The sequence below is a fragment of the Pteronotus mesoamericanus genome, unplaced genomic scaffold (assembly GCF_021234165.1).
Source record: "Pteronotus mesoamericanus isolate MK-2021 breed Mesoamerican mustached bat unplaced genomic scaffold, CSHL_Meso_final scaffold_85, whole genome shotgun sequence".
NCBI classification, from domain to species: domain Eukaryota; kingdom Metazoa; phylum Chordata; class Mammalia; order Chiroptera; family Mormoopidae; genus Pteronotus; species Pteronotus mesoamericanus.
Genome location: NW_026555329.1, coordinates 75,250,149 through 75,270,746, shown reverse-complemented (window position 1 = coordinate 75,270,746; position 20,598 = coordinate 75,250,149). Strand labels below are relative to the sequence as shown.

General features: G+C 43.4%; 1 protein-coding gene across 1 annotated transcript in view; it reads right to left on the bottom strand.

The window, feature by feature from the left end:
* The window catches only part of MGAM2 (maltase-glucoamylase 2 (putative)), a 74,088-nt gene that overhangs the window by 43,660 nt on the left and 9,830 nt on the right, over positions 1–20,598 (bottom strand). Inside the window, exons 6-16 of the mRNA XM_054564228.1 lie at positions 19,904–20,075; positions 18,347–18,446; positions 17,529–17,641; positions 16,141–16,266; positions 13,942–14,073; positions 13,746–13,844; positions 11,445–11,558; positions 10,465–10,549; positions 8,123–8,240; positions 3,158–3,329; positions 2,508–2,624 (exon numbers count right to left, since the gene is read on the bottom strand). Coding sequence (XP_054420203.1) covers positions 2,508–2,624; positions 3,158–3,329; positions 8,123–8,240; positions 10,465–10,549; positions 11,445–11,558; positions 13,746–13,844; positions 13,942–14,073; positions 16,141–16,266; positions 17,529–17,641; positions 18,347–18,446; positions 19,904–20,075 — 1,348 coding nt within the window. The remainder of the gene's footprint in view (positions 1–2,507; positions 2,625–3,157; positions 3,330–8,122; positions 8,241–10,464; positions 10,550–11,444; positions 11,559–13,745; positions 13,845–13,941; positions 14,074–16,140; positions 16,267–17,528; positions 17,642–18,346; positions 18,447–19,903; positions 20,076–20,598) is intronic.

Here is a 20,598-nt window from a genome sequence, read left to right as displayed (position 1 = left end):
GTCTTTGGCAGCCGAGGGCTGATAGAGGAACCTGCCAAGATCGCCAAGGAGACAAGGGGCGTCCGTGGCCTCTGTCCCCTCAGGGCTGCCCCCGTGTATTTCATATGTTGAGATTTCTCATCATGCGCCATTTGGCAAATAAGAAGAATAAAGTCATGCTGCTGCTAAAAAAGAGAATTGAAACCCACTGCCTTAAGCCGCACATTGCCCACCACCACGATCTAGAATCTATCTTTTCTTTCCGGACTCTTTTATGAATTTGAAATTTTCTTTATTTTTTAAAATTTTTATTTTAATTAAAGTTGACGTACACTATAGCAGTTTCAGGTGTACAACATAGTGATTCAACATTCGTATACCTTACAAAGTGACCACCATAGCAAGTCCAGGAACCATCTGTCATCACAGTTAATTCTATTATCGATTCTACTCCCTACACTGTACATTACATCCCTGTAACTGATTTTATTTATTTTATTTTGTGCTGTTGATACTGTGACAGATGTCCCCCATCCCCCACCCCTCAGCCTTCCCCCGACTGGGCCTTCACCACAATACCGTCTGTGTCCGAGGGCTATGCCTGTGTGCATGTATGTTCTTTGGAATTTATGTCTAGTTTTGTGTGTAATGTTTTCATCATCAAAATTTGTTTTATTTCTCTGTTCCAAAGACAGCGACCTCTATTTATTCTTCAATACACGAAGTGCAATCACGAAGAGAGTTTTTAGCAGATCTTATCTAAGAGCAAAGAAAGACCCCTTTACAAGGGAAATCTAATTCTCTTAGGACCCAGAAACATAAATTTTCCCTCAAGGATGGGCACTCATTTTGTTCATTTTCTTTGTACTTTGAAAGATGTGCATATCATATTTACACTTGTCTTCCTGTATTGTATTACTGGGACTGAATTTCAGGAAAAAAAATCTGAATTTATTCCTTTCTTTTGTTCCTTAAGTAGACCATTTCCCCCTCCAACTAGAACTCTATGCCCCCAATGTAGTGTTCAATGGAAACCCTGAGGCCAAACACTGAAGAAAATAATATTCCACATCTTACATCACTCTGGCCTCCAGCTGAGAAAACCTAGAGCCACCCTGTCCCCCAAGGTGACCACGAGCCACATGGGGCTACTGAACACTTGAGCTATTGATAGTAAGATAGAGGGACTTAACTTTTCATTATATTTAATTGTACTTAATGTAAATGTAAACCCAAAAACTGAATCAATGTAAAATATTTTTTTCCATGAAACACAACTTTACTGTTTTGGTGGGATTACATCTCCCTCCTACTGCTAAAAGTGCAGCATCCAAACTGAGATGTACTGCAAGTGTAAGATGCACACTGAGTTTTGAAGACTTAGTATAGAAAGAAAAGAATATGAAACAGCTCATAATTAATATTTTGTATAAAATAGACATTGAAATGATGTTTGGGATAGATTGGGTTATATAAAATAAATTAAAAATAATTGCTCCTGTTTCTTTGTGCTTTTGGACTTGCATTTGAACTTCCATGTGTGGCTCTCATTGTCATTGTGTAGTCAACACTAGTTGAAAGGAAAGAAAACCAGCCTTGTACCCAGACAGCCTGAGTGACCCATGTGCTCTTAACAACCAAAGTCCTTCCGGGCCACCTCTACAAGGAGAGCCCTCACTCTCCCTGCTCCCAGCCTCCTGCTTAGAATTTGGGAAGAGTCTGTCTCTGTCTAGATCACGAATGGCTAGGAATGGCCCGGGGCTAAAACCCTTTGGAGATCTGACTACAAATATCCCTAGGTTAGAGACACGACATAGGACAAAGTCAAGACCTGGAGCTAAAATGATTACCAGTGGTATTCTAGGTTACTCTAATGAACCTATTAAGAACAAAACCACTCAATAAGCAGATTTCTTCATTAAAAGAAAGGCATCCCACCTAACTTGTTCCTACCATAACCAGAAACATCTCCTTAAGAGGGACCTTGAACCCACTTCTATGTACTTGCCAAAAATTATCAAATACGTGATTTTGGATAGAAGAAGAGAAAGGTGGGGTAAGTCATGAGAAGTAGTGGAAAGTGGTCTCCCAAACCATTCCTAGAAAGATATAATGTCGCAACAAGGTGAAAAAACTGTTCAGACCACAGGCCTAACCCTCTCTAAATCTTTTCTCCTCACTCCCCAATATCTAGGAGTGGTTTCCTTTGTATTGTGAAATAAAGTATCAATGACCACCAACTGTCCCACCTAATGTAGGAGGTAATAGAAGTGTGATAGCAGTACCATCGAAAGTTCAACAATTCTTCTCACCTTTGTGTGTGTGTATATTTTTATATTTTTATATACACACACACAAAGGTGAGAAGACAATTATACATATATATATCTTTTTATGTCTATCACCCAAAATATATCTATTCTGCTCCTGCAATTAGGGCCAACCTGGAGGATGTCCTTCAACTCCTCTTTGAGAACAAGTAGCTACGATAACCCAAGAAGTTTCCATCGCTTCTGTGGGGACCTTACCCTGAAGCCAGGCCCATTGTGATTCCTCGATAGTGGATAAAATGCTCCAAGCTGCATCCACCTTCTGCAGAGCTCCTCTGTGACATCTTTCGTGTAACCACAGATATTGGCGCCTACCTGGAGAATTAACACACATACAAGCACAGCGGTCAGCGAAAGAGGAGAAAGAACTGACCGTATACCTGCGGGATGCGGGAAAAGGGAATCTCTTATTCCCGTCACTCCATGCTTCAAGAGATCCCAGGCTTTCAGGGCAAACCTCCCCAGCCAAGGGGGAGAATAAAACAAGTGTGGCACCGTGGATCGGCTGAAGAGAGGAAGACCGACTGTTGTACCAAGGGTGCATCCCCAATATTCAGTTCCCAATGTCATTGAGGCCCTGTTGATGACATTTTACTGTGATAATTAACACATTTTACTCATGGAGGCTTCTTCCTGACTTCAGAGATTCCATGGATGACAACCCAGTGATAAAGCGCTACCATCCTATCTTCAGAAAGCAGCTCATACCACATAACAAAAACGGACTTTTGCAATGCAAGGCACAGGGAGACATATGCTGCTTGGTTTTCAGACGCCTCAAAGACTGGGACTGGGAAGAGTGGCCAAGGACAGAGGGTGGAAGTGCCTTGGTCGAGGACAAAACTCACCATGGGGATGCCGAAGAGGCTGAACTCAAGGACACTAGGGATGGACCAGCGGAGATCATCCCAGGTGGCCGCATTGTCTCCTAGCCAATGAGCCGCAAACTTGCCAGATCCAGCAAAAGTAGAACGGGACAAGATGAAGCTCCTCTTTTGGGGGAAGATACTGTTCAGGGCTCTGAAAAGGAGCAGAGGTGACCGAAGGTGAAGGGAGCTGTGGGCGCCTGGGGCTGACCCACTCCAAGGCAGCCGTGCTTTCCAGTCGAACTGAGAAAAGACGTCAGGGGCTCATGGAGGTGAGCAAACTAAGTCAGGCTCTTTAAGAGCTTCTTTCTCACTTCTGGATAAAGTTTCTGACCTCAGATGAGACAGGACAAGCCTCTACTGTCCAGCACTGCCAAGGACTCTCTCTCTGGGCTCCCGCCCTCCGGATTGTTTTCTGCGGCTTGGATCTGCTGTGCCCTGGCCCTTCTGGAGGACAATATGTTGGAACCATGGGTTCTCGACCCCCATCTTCTCCCGCTGGAAAAAGATTTCTCAGTGTCTCCGGGCTCCGTGCCTTGCTGCCTCTTCATAATCTTGTCCAGCACAACGCCAGCTCAGGTCGGAACCCTGTACCTGCCGTTTGCCTGAGAGGAGCTTTTGCGCACCATCTGGGCTGCTCTGGAGCTTCAGAGCTTATTAGAAGCAATTCCCAATGTGAGGAAATCTTAATCTGCACAAACTAGTACTAATTAAAACGAGTACATGTCAAAAGGTAGCATGTGATCCTCTGAATGCAGTTAAAAGCAACTAAAATACAAAATATTTTCACCGTATTATCTATAAAATATTACCTATCAAATAAAACTATACAGAAAGTAGAGCAAAGGAGTTCCAGATGAGGAATTCAGAGAGGGTGGGGTGGGGTAAGATGTAGGCGAGCTTACCAGCGTTCATTCGGAGCACTGTTTCGCACAGGCCTCTCCCTGCCCTCTCCCTTCCTAAACAGCTCACACCTCTCTTTAATGTTTTAAAACTGAATGATATCACAACAGAGGATGGCGACAGCGGAGCCACAGTCGCTTCTAGCTCTTTGCAGACAAGCCCTCCTGTCTCTCCTTCCAATGCCTGGCCTGGGACAAGGGCTCCAGCAGGCCCTGGGCCGTTCCTGGCGACACCCCCACAACCCCCCATGCTTCCCGTCTCCGTATCCCTAAGGACGTCACGGGGAGACATACGTGCAGGACGACTTCCAGGGGAAAAAGGGGGCTGATTCGGAAATAGGAGCCTGGCTTAAGAGAATGAAGCGCTCCATTCCTGCAATTTAATGAGCAAAAAATCGGGGTAGAAGGGAGGGGACTCGCTCTCCAACTCCTGTCCTCATGTGTCCTTCGATCAGACTAGCAGAGCTTTGCCTTTATTACCACTGGCTAGAGGGTTTACTGCACCTGCAACCATCAGTCATGAAAGACACCCATTCAAGGTGCATAGAGTGACCCTGAAACAGGAATGAAGTTATCTGAATTTAGGGTTTATTTAGAGTCACGCCATTCTAGTAACACTGGTTAGATAGCAGTCTGTTTTTCTCCAGCTTAGAGGGGAAATCTTGCTCAGACATCCCCAAGCCTCTGTGTTGCATCCCTCCGGTTTGGCCTGTCTATGGCCAGGTCGTGGTCTCTGAGAGGGACTGGTTTCTTTCTGCTTCAGCCCAGAGGGAAGTGAATTTCATTGCCATGGGAGACCAGTAACCACTGTCCCAGACTTCACCCCCAGCTAAGGGCAAGACAAATCTTTATCACATTTATGACTTAAATTCTCCTGATGGCCAGATCCCACTGAGTGAGATTCTTATTTGGTTTTTAACCAACTCTGTCTGACGCCCAATTGCCAAGTTCCACTTATCTCTGCTGTTCTCTGGGAGCTTCGACCTTTTAACTATTAATCATAGCTATTAGGACTTATTAACCGACCCCATCATGATTTGATAGCACTTTTATCATATGGAAACTCTAGCAATACAGCTGTCTGAAACTCCCCCTCCTCGCCCCTCCCTCCCTCACTCCTTCCTTCTCACCCTGGCCATTTGCCCCCTCTCTCCCCACTTCCTGCCTCATGCAGATGCCTCTGTGAGTGGAAATAGGTCACAACAAGGAGGGATGTGGGAAACATCAACCCAAGACTCTCATTCCAAAGATGGGGGAACTGTCTTGTCCATCACGAGGGGTCGAGCGAGAGAGAAAGAAGTCAGAAAAGAGAAGATAAAATCAGAAACGTGTATCCTTCTCTATGAAGCTTTTTATTTATTGAAATAAAAAGTTTGCATTTACTGGATGAGGACTCTTTCTCACCCGAACAGGCCAGCAAAATAGTTAAGTCACTAGGACAAAAGGGTGCAGGAAAACAAAAGACGCCCAGCCTCTGCCTCTGAGTCACCAGGTCCCACCTGGGCCCATCCTGCCCTTCTTCCCGTCCCCAGGCCAGGCGTTTACTCAGCAGCCCTGCCTTTAGGACGCACCCACAATTCCTCAGGCCAAGGGCACGCGGGTGGCTGTGCCCTCAAGGAACTTACAGTGCAGCAAGAAAAAAAGTGAACAACAAAAATGATAATACAAGATGCTTGGCGTAGTGCAATATGAACAAAGGTAGCACAAAATAAAGGGGAGGGAGGAGGAAGTATTTTCCTCGGACTGCCAGGAAGGTTTCCAGAGTTAACAGGTGAGGTGAGGTTTTAAAGATGAGCGTCTGTTTGCAAAATGCTCAGGGCGGGGAACGGTGTCCCGTGCAAAGGGAGCAACACAGGCAAAGGCGTGGAAGAATGGAACAGCCTTTTGATTCGGGAGCAACGAGCAGCTATGGTTACCAGAGCATAAAGTATGAGGAGCAGCAAAGGTGGAAGAAAAACACTAAGAAAGGGTCATGTTATGAAGCACCTTACAGGTTTGGCCAGGGTGACTGGCTTTTATTGTATAGGAGATACCAAGGCAAAGATCATTTTTTCAGTGGGGAGAGAGGTGAGCAGATTTTCACTGCGGAGAGAAATGGCAGACACGTGATTCAGAAAGATCACTCCACAGCGGTAGTGGGTAGTGCTTTGGGAACTTTAACATGTATTCAACGCCCCTGGAAATCTTGTTAAAACTCAGATTCTCCTTTCCAAGGTCTAAGGTGAGAGCCAAGGTGCTACATTTCTAATACACTTCCGGGCAATGCTAAAGTGCCTGGTCCTTGGACTACACTTTGAGGAGCAAGAAAAGAGGACAGATGAGCGGGAGACAAAGCTGAAGTCAGAAAAGGGAGACTAACAGTCACGGAACTCACGTAAGCTTCACGTGAGTGTTGACCGTGGCCTCCACTAAGAAGTGTCAGTAGGGGAAAAGGAGATGGTTATAGAGATGCTTTAGAATCAAATGGATTGAAAAGTGATTGTAAAAGAGGGTATGATGGAAAGAAATAACTCAAGGATGATACCAAGTTTCTCACATGGGAGTCTGGGAGACAGGGGTGGTGTTGCTACCAACCAAGATAGGTAGTTAAACAGTTTCAAAAATGATTAGCCAGACTGTGGACGCTGGGCAGGAAGAGGAAACAGAGCAAGGTGAATGGCGCTGGCGGTACAATAAGACATCCAAGTGGAGAAGAGCAGAAGGTTGTTTTGGATATTTGGGTCTGAAAATCGGGCAGAGACCTAAGCTACAAATTTATGGAATTATACATTTTTTAATTATCAGAATAAATTACTGTAAAAACAGAAAAGAAACAAATTACCTTTGTGCTGGCAGAGAATGAAAAAAAGTCGAGGGACTGACACCTAAGACTTACCAATAGTGAAAGAGTAGTAGATGAAAAAGATCCAGAGGTCGGAAAGGAAGAGGTCAAGAAGGGAGAGCTGGAAACGGCGCAGGCCTGCCCAGCTAGAGCGGTGTCTCAGAGCCAGAAGACCCGAGTTTCCAAGGAGTGCTCAGTGGTGTCATGTACTGTAGGGAAGCCAAGTGAAAGGATTGAAAAGTGTTCTATATGGACATCGACGTCTCTCTGTCCCTATTCCCCACTATGGAGTTCTAGAAACATCGAAACAAAAGGAAATAACAAGAAAAAAACTAACACACCCTTTCCCAAGCCACTCCATCTGTTTTTACATTAAAATTAAAATAGTCTTAAGCTTAGCCCTGGACTTCTTCTCTCCTACATATAATGATTATATTTTACCACCTTCCAAGGAAGGAACCTGGTCGGGGGAGCTTGCAGGCAGCTGGTCCTCCATTTACAAAGTCATCAGCAAAAAATTCATGTGACAAGGTTTGAAAGGACGGAATTCTTTGCAGGAAGCACCGTTTCTTTGCTAGACTTTCATACCGAGTGGTGCTGGTGGTGGTCATCGTGGTGGGGGGGGCGAGGGGGAGGGATGGAGGTGATTGGGGGGGCGTTGTTGGGGAGGAGGTGGTGGTGGTCACGGTGGTGGTGGTGTGCGTGTCTTGGGGCAGAGGGGAGACCTGAGAGGGAGCCTGGGGCAGGCAGTAGGGAGGGAAGCCAGGAGGGTAGGGTATGACATTGCCATATACATATAGGCTGCTCAGGTGAACTTGAATTTCATATAAACAATGAATAATTTTTAGTGTATCTACATCCATTGCAAATGTAACTGGGTGTCCTGTGTTTTCATTTGCTAAGCCAGGAAACCCTAGTGTAGTAACCATAGCGCATTTGGTAATAGAGCCCAAGCAAGGCCTGGCTTCCAGCCGGGGCTCTAAGTGCCTTGCGCATTATTGCCTACTGGTATCGCGCCCTCAGTCACAAGCCAATCCAAAATAACCCTTCGCAGAAACCCGGGGAATATATGAGTAGCCCTCTTATGTAGCCTGTAAGATCTGAGTCTCTAGATCCCTGTTATACCACAAAATACATTTGAAAAATATACTTAGAGAAGACGAGAGATACCCTCCACCTCCCAGCTCCCCACATCTGGAACGAGGGGGGAAATCGAGTCCTTACGAGTCAGTGGCTCTTGCCATGGAGTAGCCGTACAAGCTGTGCACATCATAGTGGAGGCCCCAGTGAAACTCGGCGTCCATGCAGAGGGTCCTTGCGAAGAGCGAGCGGTCCAGCACGCCTGTGAGGAAATGCCATCAGCAAACCACTTCCTGTCAACACACTCGGACGAAGTAACTGCCCTGTTTGCTTCCTGGTGCCGGCACCTTCCCACCAATCTCCACCTGACAGAACCCTCTCCAGATGTTAAATCCTATCCTGAATGCCACTTCCTACCCGGGGCAAACACTAAGGCCCTCGCTGAAATAAATCATTCAAATTATTTTGCATTCTTTTGAGCTCACAGAGAATGGTGCTGAGTGGAGGCGACCCAGAGCGAGCTCAGAGCAATGGAACGTTGATCTGAGATAAAATATAAATGAAGCACACACACACGTGACTACATCTAGTTAATCAAGGAGACTTGAGTCCACAAAGAACAGATGTGAGGGCCATGAAAAGGGAACACATTCATTCCAACATTACAAGCATTCACAACCTCCGTTACACTTTTAAAAAAAAAAGAGAAAGAGATGACACTTGGGTGGTTTTATGAGTAAGAACTTAGATCCTGCCTTTAGAAAGCAGCGTTGTTACTGTATTTTCCCTTTCTTATGCCTAAAATGCTCAGCGTTTTCTGTTTTGGCGCTACAGACTCATTCTGGTCCCCCTTCCAGACCAAGAGCTGGGGGCCACACCGGCCCCCCTTCGGGAAGCCTTCCTGTTCACCGGACCTCGGTCTGTGCACAGTTCCAGAAAGAGGTGGAACCAGGAACAACTGAGGTTGTGTTTTCCCAACAGCCTAACAGAATCAGGGTTTGAAGTGAGGAATTACGTTTAATGATAAGGAATTATGACATAATGATTAATATAAAGACAATTATATTTCTGACACGGCACAGTTGGTGGCCTGAATTTTACAACCACTTCTGTTATAAGACAGGACACTAAGATTGTCCCATGGGCAAAGGTGATATATCTAAATCTCTTTCAAGTAATGTGTACTTTCTATTCTTGAAAAGGTTAAAGGTAGACCAGAGGCAGGGCGGCTTGTCCTGTGCAGGTAGGCAAAAGGCTGGGAGGTACGGGGCGGGGTGCTGGCCAGCCACAGACAGGAGGTCAATGAGACTGCAGTGTTCTGTCAGAAAAAACAACTTCATTGGGGCTAAATAGAAGATTAAGAGATTAAAGGAGAAACATGATAAACTCATTTACAGTGAAAAAAACATCAGGGAACAAAGAAAGAGCAGAGAAGAATAAAGAATAAGCAGGGGAAAGCAACAGCCTTTGCAAGAAGTTAAAGGGTTTGAAGTCAAGATTTCTTCTAGAAAGTTCTCCACTCCTTCAGTGCCCTAAGCCTTGCTCCAAGGGTACAAGTGGAGAAAACAGAAAAAAATGGTCCAAACTGACCAGATGACCGCCAGGCTTATGCCTTCTCCCTGGGAGTAGGAGATTATATTCACTTTCTCCTGAAGTGTGGCAGAGGCTCTCTGGATTTCGGCTAAAGAAATGCGAGCACATTGAACACACCCCACTTCAGGCCTTTCCACAAAGGCCCCACTCGCCTCCTCCTTCTCCTTTACCTAGGAAGCTGCAAACAAAAGGCTCCAAGAAAGGCGACCCGGGCATGGAAGTTAACTGGATTCCCAAGTCACTGCTTGGATGAGAGTCTGTCCAACGCTGAAGCATTTTATGAGCAAAAAATAAACTTGTAGTGTGTACTCCACTGAGATGCTGGGGTTCATTGGTTTCCACAAAGAATATGCTGTTTCACAAACACACGCACACGTTCTTTCAAAATCAGGGCCTGGGAAATTGATTTCGTCTAGAAATGGGACTCAGAATAGGAAGGGCTACCAGGAACTCTTGGTGCTGCTGGTAATGCGCTAAACCAACACACACACACACACACACACACACACACACACACACACACACACTTTACAGGTTTACTCCATGGAAGGTACATGTTCTTCCAGTATTCTGACATGGTCATGAAGTTTAAAATTGAACCATGTGTGTAAGGGGTTTGGAGGAAGTGAACAGCATGGGAGAATGTAGCTCGAGGCAGGAGCCACAGCCCCAGGAGATAAGGCCTTCTCCCCACACTTGCCCTTGGATGTTGGCAGTGGAGAGGTGGTAACCAGACACCAAACAATGCAGCAAGGTCCCCAGGAGAGGGGTGGTCAGGGGACTTCAAGGGGTCCCTTAAACTGGGAAGGGGACTTGCTTCTGGCCACCCTGAGTTCCGCTGAGGCTGTTTAACTGTCTCATGCCTACAACGTTGCAGACAGGTAGAGACTTACGAGGAGTGAACGGAGGAAAGTTCAAGTTGTTGTCTTCACAGTTATGGTTAGAAGCTGGGACCAAGTTAGAGACCTCATCCAGTTCCTTCGAAGACACAAAATTCACAGAGTGGAGATGTCACTGATAAACAGTTAGTTATTCAGGAACATTTACTGAACTGGAAGCTGGGTAGCTGGGCTGTCTTATTAATAGATTTTGGGATCTTAAGTAATCGTAAATTTTTTTTGACCGCTGTTTCATCTTTTGGATGAGATTGTATCTAAGGTTCCTTCCAAGTCTAAATGATACCAGGTACATTTAACCTTTTTATACATTGATTGCAATCAGTTCATTAAGAAATACTATTTCAAAGGCTAATTCTTACAAGTTGTGATTTTATTGTTACTGATATTGTTTCAGTATTGTTTTAGAGAACCTAAGACAGGACAATATTCTATTTTTTAAGTATCCATGTCTTTCATTCTACTCAGCGCAGTGCAAGAAGAATATATAATTGAAATCAAATCCATTTCTTTAAAGGAGATTAAAAATAGGTGATGCACAATCCTGCTAACAAATTTCAAATTTCAAAGAATCTTCCCCACTTCCTATCCTCCAAAAAATAAAAGGCGCCCACTAAATTATTCTCTAATGATTTACTTTGAATTTTAGTGAACCATTGTTACAAATAATTGCACCCGTAGTTTCTAATAAAATAGTACTTTCAAGCTAAAAGAGAGTTAATGAATGAAAAAACTGAAGCCATGAGAAAGCAAAAGACTTTCTCAAAAAGATATTAACCAGCTGGTAGCAGATTGAGCATTAAAATCCAGGGTTTTGAGGGATCTAATTTATTACATATAAACCCAGCATTAAGTAAAAGGATTTTGAATATCACTATGCCAAATAAATTATTGTATTACAGATTAGCCTGAAAATTAATCTCAAAATTTGAAATATTTGTCCCCAAAATAAGTTTAATCCTGGAATACGGACTTACAATCCACACTCCATCGAACTCCAGAGACGCATTAAATTTTTGGAACTCTTGTGCCCACCACTGAGTACAAATGGGATTCGTATAATCCGGAAAGACCGTCCTTCCAGGATACCCCTACGGAACAAAGAAGGCGGGGCGGCGTGTTGGACGGTTCACTCGTGCATCCACCACTGGCTACTGTCCCTTCGCCTAGAAGTCCCAGGTAGCTCACCAGTTTAGAATCGCAACTGGTGACTCTCCTCCCAAAACTAAATGTTACCATAGATGCAAGGATACAAAGCAAGAAAAAAGGAAAAAAGAAAAAAACCAACTTTTTATATAGATGAGGAGGCATCCAAGGTGTTTTTTCTATGGTTTAAAAAAATATGCAAAATTTCATCATGTCAGGCCGATTGAGAGAGCTGTTTAAAATACTGGAAAGTCTAACTAGGTATTTTAGAAGAGAATGATTGAGTTTGTTTAATATGTTGCTAATTGAAGATCATCTAAACTCATTTTGAATAATGCTGTTTATAAATATTATGTTGGTTTGGGACATATAAATAATTTTTTTTAAATGGTTAAATGAATCTTGTGCTTCTTACTCAGGTCAAATATCTCATATTCTCACTTCTCTTCCTGTCTGTTTCTTCCAAAGATTAGCTTTTGACATTTTCCACAAATAACACAAAGATATGATCATAGCCACATTACTGAAAATTCTGAATTAACAGTATACCAGCTTTTGTGTGTACATTGTTGCTTATTTTTCCAACAAATTTGTTAGGCGGTCATTTAGAGGCAACATGATGATGCTCAGGCAATATAACAAGTATCTATCTATCTATCTATCTATCTATCTATCTATCTCCTGGTCCTTTGTTTTAGGCGATGGGGCACCATGTAAAAATCACAGGTAATTGTAAACCTCAGGGAGCAGGTGGTATGGCAAAGCAATCACCTACAGTAACACTGTATTAAGAGGAGGCCCTGAAACATTCATTTTAACCAAATTCCTTTATAATTTACCCACACCACCTCTGGAACTACTACCTCTGCAGACATCTTAGATCAAATGATTCCTGTTATTTATTGGTCAATAGAGGTAACTATCTAATTAAATTTTTGTGATTCTATTCAAATCCGTAGTGATATACCACTCAAACAGGAAAGACACTGAAATGACTCATAGGTCTAGATAGTCTACTTTTCAGATAAACAAAACAATTTTTCCACGACCATGGCCTGCTATTATACTTGCATATGAAATCGGTCTAGCTGATCATTTAGAAGTTTACATCAAACAAAATAGTAAAATCAAATAATTGGTGTTGGAGAAAGAAGGAAACTTCTCTACTGTTTCATGAAAAGTTAAAACCAGTAAAAAAGAAAATAAATGGAAGTAGGTATTGTAGACAAAGTCGGTGGTAAGGATTAAGTGAGCAGTTAGGTAAGGGGTCACCATAAGCTGAAAAGACGAGTTTTGCAAAGTTAACTGCCCCAGAGCAACAACAAGTACAGCCACGTGAACTTTCAGGCGAAATACCAGTTTTTGTGAGAATCCCATCACCCAGCCATCGAGGGCCGACCCCACACATAACCGGAAGAGAAGGCGGACTGCATAACTTGATTTAAAATGTTTTCCAAAGCTCAACTGCCCTAAAAACCAGTCCCTAAGCAGCCGACTTAAATGTCTGAAATCACTACCTTAGAATAAAGGCTGGGCTTTGCATGACTCATGTAAATTAAAAACGTATGAGCTGAGATAGGCTTCGCATCAGCCTACACGCATCTTGCTGCATTATCGTGGTTGAACTCATTGTCTTGAGAAAGAAACATAAATTGTGAGGCAGGAAGACTTTAAGAATAAAGATAACTTTCCTCTAGTTACACATTGTCTCTCAACTATCTGTATTGTTAGAGAGTCAGGGGCAAGCTTTCTAGAGACTAGATCTTAGTCATGGCACCGCCCTAAAAAATAAATAAAATATATGAAAATCTGATGTGACAGAGGGGCTTTCGTGACGCTGGCAGTCATGTTGCAACAGTGAAATGGATCGAATCAACATGTTGGACACCTTAAATGTACACAATGTTATCTGTCAAATAGATTTCAATTAAAAAAGTAAATAAATCCTTAAGAGTTTTAATCATTCTACTATTATATTGACTGTTTAAAAATAATAACAGAAACCTCTACAGCCGTGATACTGTAATGATACCGTAACTGGCCTTCCTTCTACCCATTGTCCCACCCAATGTACAAACTTCCCCAAATGACTGTCATTTACCCTGTTGTTGTTTTTTTTTGAGAGAAATTACCTGTCCAATGACAAAGCCATTGTCCCCCAAGACCCACACTCTCTTTTTAGTTCCATTCATATACGGATAGTAGTTCAACTCATCCAAGATGCTGGGATTCTAGAAAACAAATAAGATAATAAAATATTGTTTTTATCTTTTCTTTTTTTGCATTTTAAAGGAAAAACTAGGCCACCGAATAAGTGTTTGAACATACCATGATAATTACATATTTCAGTCCATGCTCATGTAAGTCCTTGGAAAAATTTAAGAGACCGGGGAAAGCCTTTTCATCAATAGTGAAGTCCTTCTTTCCATCCATGTAGTCTATGTCCGAGTACTGGACGTCCTGGAAGACAGTGCTGGCCAGTTAGAACCCAGGCAATATCACCACGCTGACACAGTAACTCTAGTTCTTGACCATTAAAACAGAAGCCAAGTTTCTTTTTAACCCTGGAACTTCCAGGCCTTGGCTACTCCCTAGGAGTCAACAAGCCCTTCTTGAGGGATGCAGGTGCTCTTAGGTTGTCTCTGCCTTGATAGACGCCTATCATAAGGTATTGGGAGAAACTTGATGGTGAGGATGGTGGGTTGTTTGTCCCTGTAATTTGAGGGTTTAGATGCTCCTAATAAAAAAGGGGCTCTTTCAATGTTTGTTTGAATGAGCCCACGAGTAATGTTATAACCATGTACTAACCTGGACCCTAGACGTCAAGCTAGACTATAACAAGAGGGAGGAAAGAGTCTTTTTGTCTTATAAAATTTCTAGGGTAAGAATTAACAAAAAAAAATTGACCAAGGGACAGAGCTTTAATTAACCAAACTCTCGTACACACATTATTTTTGTGTTTACATACCGACCTGCAAGGGGCAGGAGTTATTTGTAACAAGAAGTGTGAAACATGAAGGGGTATCACGACATTTCCCAAGGTCACATGCAGGGGTGGCGGGGGTGGGGGGGTTTCAACTGGGGCTTTGGTGATAGGCACTTTGACTCCACGTGCTCTTTAGTTCATTCCACTCTGCCCCAACTTCAAAGTCATATGAAGGTGTTCAAAATAAGCGTTCCTTGTGTAGTCACACATTAGAGACTGCAGTTCACAGGCCTGAAGGAAAATGTGGCTTGTGGCTTGTTGCCAATGCAGCATCGTCTGTTCTAATACTTTCAGGACCCAGGTGTCCCCCACAGACACACGGTGGGAAAGAGCCAATCCATGGAAGAAAAACTCATTTGTTTCTGAGCCAGCAAGATGTCAAAAAAGCCCTCCCCATCCAAAGTATGAGGGTAGATTGAAACTATCACATGCAGCCAAAAGACCTATTGTTGAATCCTGGTCTTACCATTTGGCTAGCTGTGGCGCCCTCAGGGAAGTTATTTACTATGCAACATCTACAATTCTTCATTTGCGAAATACAGGAAGTGAGAGTCAACCATGAATGTGAGAGCACTTTATAAAATAGTGAAGATGTGGCAAGATTTGGCCTGATTCCTCCTGGAATTGGGGGTTTGCAGCTAGCAGTTATGGCAGAAGTAAAATGAAATACATAATCATTTCTCCGTAACAACAAAACAACACACAGTGAGCAGGTTTTCTCACAAGAAAAATTTCACTTCATTGTTACTCTGAGAGGGGACTGAACACTCCTGAGTTCAGGCCAAAGTCACTTCCAGCCATAACATCCTCCTTCAGATACTAACCAAATACATGTTTGCATCATAGTTCCAAAGGTCAAGCCTAAAATGAATTGCTTTAATAACTTCATTAACCACATGTTATACATTTCCAGGGGGGAGCTTTTCAAATATTACATACTTAATAATTATCTTTTTATTTACTAATGGACATTGGACATCATAAATACTTTACAACCCCAGAGCTTTCAAAATTAGTCTGGTAGACCCGGAAGGAGTAGACAAGGTTGCTATGAGAAACTCACTCCCCGTAAGTTATCGTCATGATAATCAGCTCTTATTAACCATGTCTCCCGGGTGTTGTTTACTCTTATAAAACAGCACCTAACTCTGATGGAGTTCATCCCCTGGGCTACATGCTTTACAGGCATAGAATAAGGCATTCCTCACAACCAGCCCACCAGAGGAAGTCTTACATTTTCATTTTATAAAGAGGGAAACTAAAACACAGAGGCGGTCATTAACTGGCCCACCATTACATAGAACTAGAAGAAGAAAAGCTAAAATTCAAAATCATAACCATCTGACTGCACAACTGTTCTCTTTCCATGATGACATTGGTTTAATTTGCAATTTTACAATAGTAGGTCTGCCTATCTATCTATCCGTCCTTCCATCTACCCATGCATCCATTGACCCATCTATCTAGGATATTTTCCTAATAAATTGAATTATGTACAAAAAATAAAAGATACAAAATGGATAAGAGAAGGTCCAACTTACATACGGGATCCCAGCTTTCCGAGTTCGGTTTACAACTTCTTTTAATCCCTCGATGTTACCATAGCCCCTGCGACTAAGCTGGAACCCAAGAGTCCAGTAGGAAGGCAAGAATGGTCGTCCAATGAGCTAGAAAGATTAAGAAATGTCTAAGCATTTAGAATCAACATTGTTTGTAGCACCACATCCAACACAGACAACACTATCTCCATTTCATTTTCTCTTAAGTTCCCAGATCTAACATATCAAAGCCAAGAGTAATCGCCTGGGGAAATCTGCAAACTTCCATCGCTCACATCTTTCTCTACTAAGTACTAAATGCACTCCCAGAGACAGCTGCAGCACCAGAGAACAATGGATTTGCATAACATGCTTGGATAGCAGTATCATCTTGAGGGGAACATGTAACATTTATTCACACAATAAATATTTTCTGAGTGTCGGTGATATGACAGGTGCTGATGTAGTCAGTTGGCATACGGTGGCATAAAGCCAACAGTTCTGCTTGCACAGAGCATAAAGGAAAGAAGTAAATGTCTAATAGAATTTCAGATAGTTGCGTGCGCTAAGGATAAAGGCATAGGACTGATAGGATGAAGAGTGAGATGGGTGAAGACATGCTGCAGCATGTTCGAAGTCCAAGTCTGCAGGCTACTCGAGCCCACGTTCTGAGAAGATCCCGGACAGAGTCCTGGCCTACGCTGTTCCCTAAGAGGCCCTGTCCTCCCACAGGACAGTCCCCTTGGTACGGTGCTTTCTTTCATGCCTCTGAATTCCCATACAGTTCATTGGCACCTCATTAATGGCATTTATTATGAGGTGCTTCCAATTATAATTATTTTAGGCTATCATATTTCTCCTAGGTGACTATAAATTGGCTGGCACCTGGACCATATTTCATACACATTTATGTATCATCTTGAACAAATCACTACTCTTTTTGGTACTTGAGTTTTTTCATCTGCAAAGTAGAAAGTCTGGCCAAATGATGTCTAAATTTCCTTCCTGTCCTACGGGTTGAATCCAAAATAAATAGCACAATTCCTTTTACATAGTTTCTTTTCACTGAATTGTTATTTATTGAATGAATGAATATGCTTTGCTGATGTGTGGCCTCAGATCTTTGGAATGACTGGTCATGCGTAGATGGACTGTGCATTCCTTGAAAACAACATCACATCTGACTTAGGTTTGCATTTCTCAAGCCTTGCACGGTGCCTCCTTCATACGCAGAAGGCGCTCAATAAATGGGCATCAGAACAGACATACAATGAATGAAAGACTCACCATCCCAGCGTTTATAATCCATGGTTTACTCAAAAATTTTATTTTTCTTGGGCTATGAGATAACAGCAGCAATAAACAATGACTATCTAACTACAAGGCCATACCTCCAGGTACTCCTGGACCACTTGCTCTGGGGTGTCCCCCAGGAACACATAGAAGTCCAGGATGCCCCCGATGGTGCGGTAGGTGATCGCAGGCGCGGGCTGGAGGGCGGCCTCTGAAAGGGTTAAAATATGAGCTATGAAGATTTCATGGTAGCGAATACATTCTTCTCCAGAATTTAAATACCTGAGCTACCCAAGCAGTCTAGATGTCATTTTGAAAGATATGAGAATCACATCTGGTCCTTTATATGATTGCTGAAGTTTACCAAAATATTAAGCGAACACAACACCAATGAGGAACTCATTGGTGTTTTTAAGAAAAAGAACAAATTCAATTTTAATCTGGCTATAGGAAAAATCCAAATGTCTGGGATTTGCTAGTGATATAATCAAAAAGTATTTAAAACCTTATTAGATGATTTTACTTACAATTAGAAAAAAAATGCAACCTTTAGTTTAGAAGCGGGAGGAGGAAGGTTCTGGAGTGGGGGAGGGGTGGGCTAGGAGGTAGACAGCATGGTTTACAGGATGAAACCCACAGGTACCCTTGGAACATGCTTATCAATGATCCCTATAACCTACAAAATACTGTGGGAGACATTGCATGAAAGGAGACCCCTGAGGCAGTTTTCCTTAAAAGCAGCTTTTAGCATGAGCGGGATTTGTAGACAGGTTAACTACTGTCTGTTTCTAGCTTCTTTAGGACACAGCGGGTCCAATACGCTTTCCGTTGAACGCTGAGCTCACCATGCAACTCAGTTTTACAAAAGTAGTTTCCCCCAAACATATTCCCGCCAAGATAATGAGATGCTGCCTACCCAGAGCGTTACTGTTCATCAGAAAAACCCCAAAAGAGGAGCCGCTGGTGTCTTCAAGGCACAAGAAGAACGTGTGGGCTCCATACAGGTTAATCATGCCCTGTCAACGAAAGTGAAAAGGAATAATAGAGTCGGTTTCAAATGTTTTCATTCACCCCAAAACAAAATCGAAAGCCACACACAACGGGTCCTTGGTCAACACTTGGTGTAGTTAGTATTGTACAAAGCAGGTATGACAGTAGTAGCATCAATGTGCACAGGACACAAGAGGACACTCTAATGCCAAGAAATGAAATGCTAATACACGCTACGACATGAATAAATTTCATGAATGCTGTGCGAAGTGAAAGAAACAGACAGGAAAGATCCTACAGGGCCTGACTCCCTTACATAAAATGGCTAGAAAAACCAAATCCATTGAAACAGAAAGTAGAGTAGTGATTGTCTGAGGCAGGAGCCAGCACTGGGGTAGAAAGAGGAGTTAAGTGTAAAAGGGTAGAAGGGGCCCTACTGGGGAAATGAACATGCTCTAAAACTGGGTCGCGTTGATGGTTGCACAACTCGGTGAAGGCACTAAAATCATTGCGTCGTACACCTGCGTGAATTTTATGGCATGAGTCATACCTCAATCAGGTTATTTTTTTTAAAACTGGAAAATATTTGCAGTGACATAGAATACAATGTTAGCAGAAGATGATTGCTAACATTGTGAGGAATTGTGAGGAATTTTTGAATTTCCTCTTTATGCCTATCTGTATTTTCTGCTTTTTCTATTATTAATGTATGATGCTTAGATAGTAATAACGTTAAAAATTTTTTTAAACGAAAAAGATACATTGAACCTGTCACAGGGCTCTGATGGGGGCGCTTATATAAAGAGAGATAGTGTGTATAATTGTAAGTGATGTAAGAATAGACGATATGAGATTATAATATACAGAAAGCTTTCTAGAAGTTCCCTGTGTGATGTTGCAAAATCAGTCCTTGGTATGCAAAGCAATAGAACTGATTATGCTAAATTTCAGGAGAGGAGAAAGAGAATCTGCATGATATGTAAAGTAGAGACAATCAGCAGACCTATGCAAAATGAGGCCAGGTTTAAAATTATAGCCTGGAAAAGTTACAGCATCAGCACTTGGCTGGAATACAGACTAAATTTAAAATGCTAAGAAGGAAGGAAGGAAGGAAGGAAGGAAGGAAGGAAGGAAGGAAGGAAGGAAGGAAGGATGGAAGGGAGGGAGGGAGGGAGGGAAGGGAAGGAGGAAGGAAAGGAGGCAAACTAGCTATAATAGAGTCATTAAATGTTTTACTTAATGTTTTAGTTAAACATGAAGTGCTTTTAAAAATTGACACATGAGTATCGTGAGTTTCTGAACCTCAAGAGCAAGCACTCTCCAACGCAGACAGATCTGACGGCACAGTTGCCCCTCTGAAGGTCACTTCCCTCCATAGGTCACCGCGCCCGCCCCCCCCCCCCCCCCCGCCCCCGGGGGCTACTTTCTGAAGAGGAGACAAGGTCCTCCCTACTGCGAGCAGTCAGGAGGAAGGCACGCTCACCGGGGTGGGGGCGGCATCGCGCGTGAAGATGGGCCAGGTCTTCCAGGCCATGCTGTGGCGGTACTGCTGGTGCACGTGTTCTCCCAGCCCATACACGTTGGCGCTGGGCAGTCGGAACGACAGCTGCAGGTACTGCTCGGCGAACAGGAGGGGCCCGATGTCCGTGTCCAACCTGGGTCGTGGAGTAAGGCGAGAGTTACCACTGGCTCTGCCTGCTGCCGTCCTGTCGCCTTCGAGGACGGTGGTTTTAGGGCTCCCCATCCACCTCAATGCTTTTGAAGAAAGCCTGCCTAGGGCGCCTCTGATTCTTTCATTCTAGAGGAGCCCAGCACTGGGGACGTGGGACTAGAAACTCACGTGGGATGAGTGTGGCCTGAGCAGATGTGACCTTACGTTTTCTGTGCATCCACTTTATGTACACACTACACTGGGTCCTTTATCGGCATTATCTCGGGACACGTAGCCACAGTGACGCTCTGACTCCCTTTCTGTGGACAAGGAAACCGAGACTGAGGAAGCGCGCGCTGCGCCTCGTACACAGCGGGCCGGTGAGCCGCTCGGTCAGGCGTCCGGAGACAGGTTTACTGACATTAATGCTGCAATCCCTCCAGTACAATGTGAGGTTTAAGCTCAGGCTATCAGTAGGGGCTTGGTGGTAGGTTTCTCAGGAAACAGTAATTTGGAACGGTGTACAG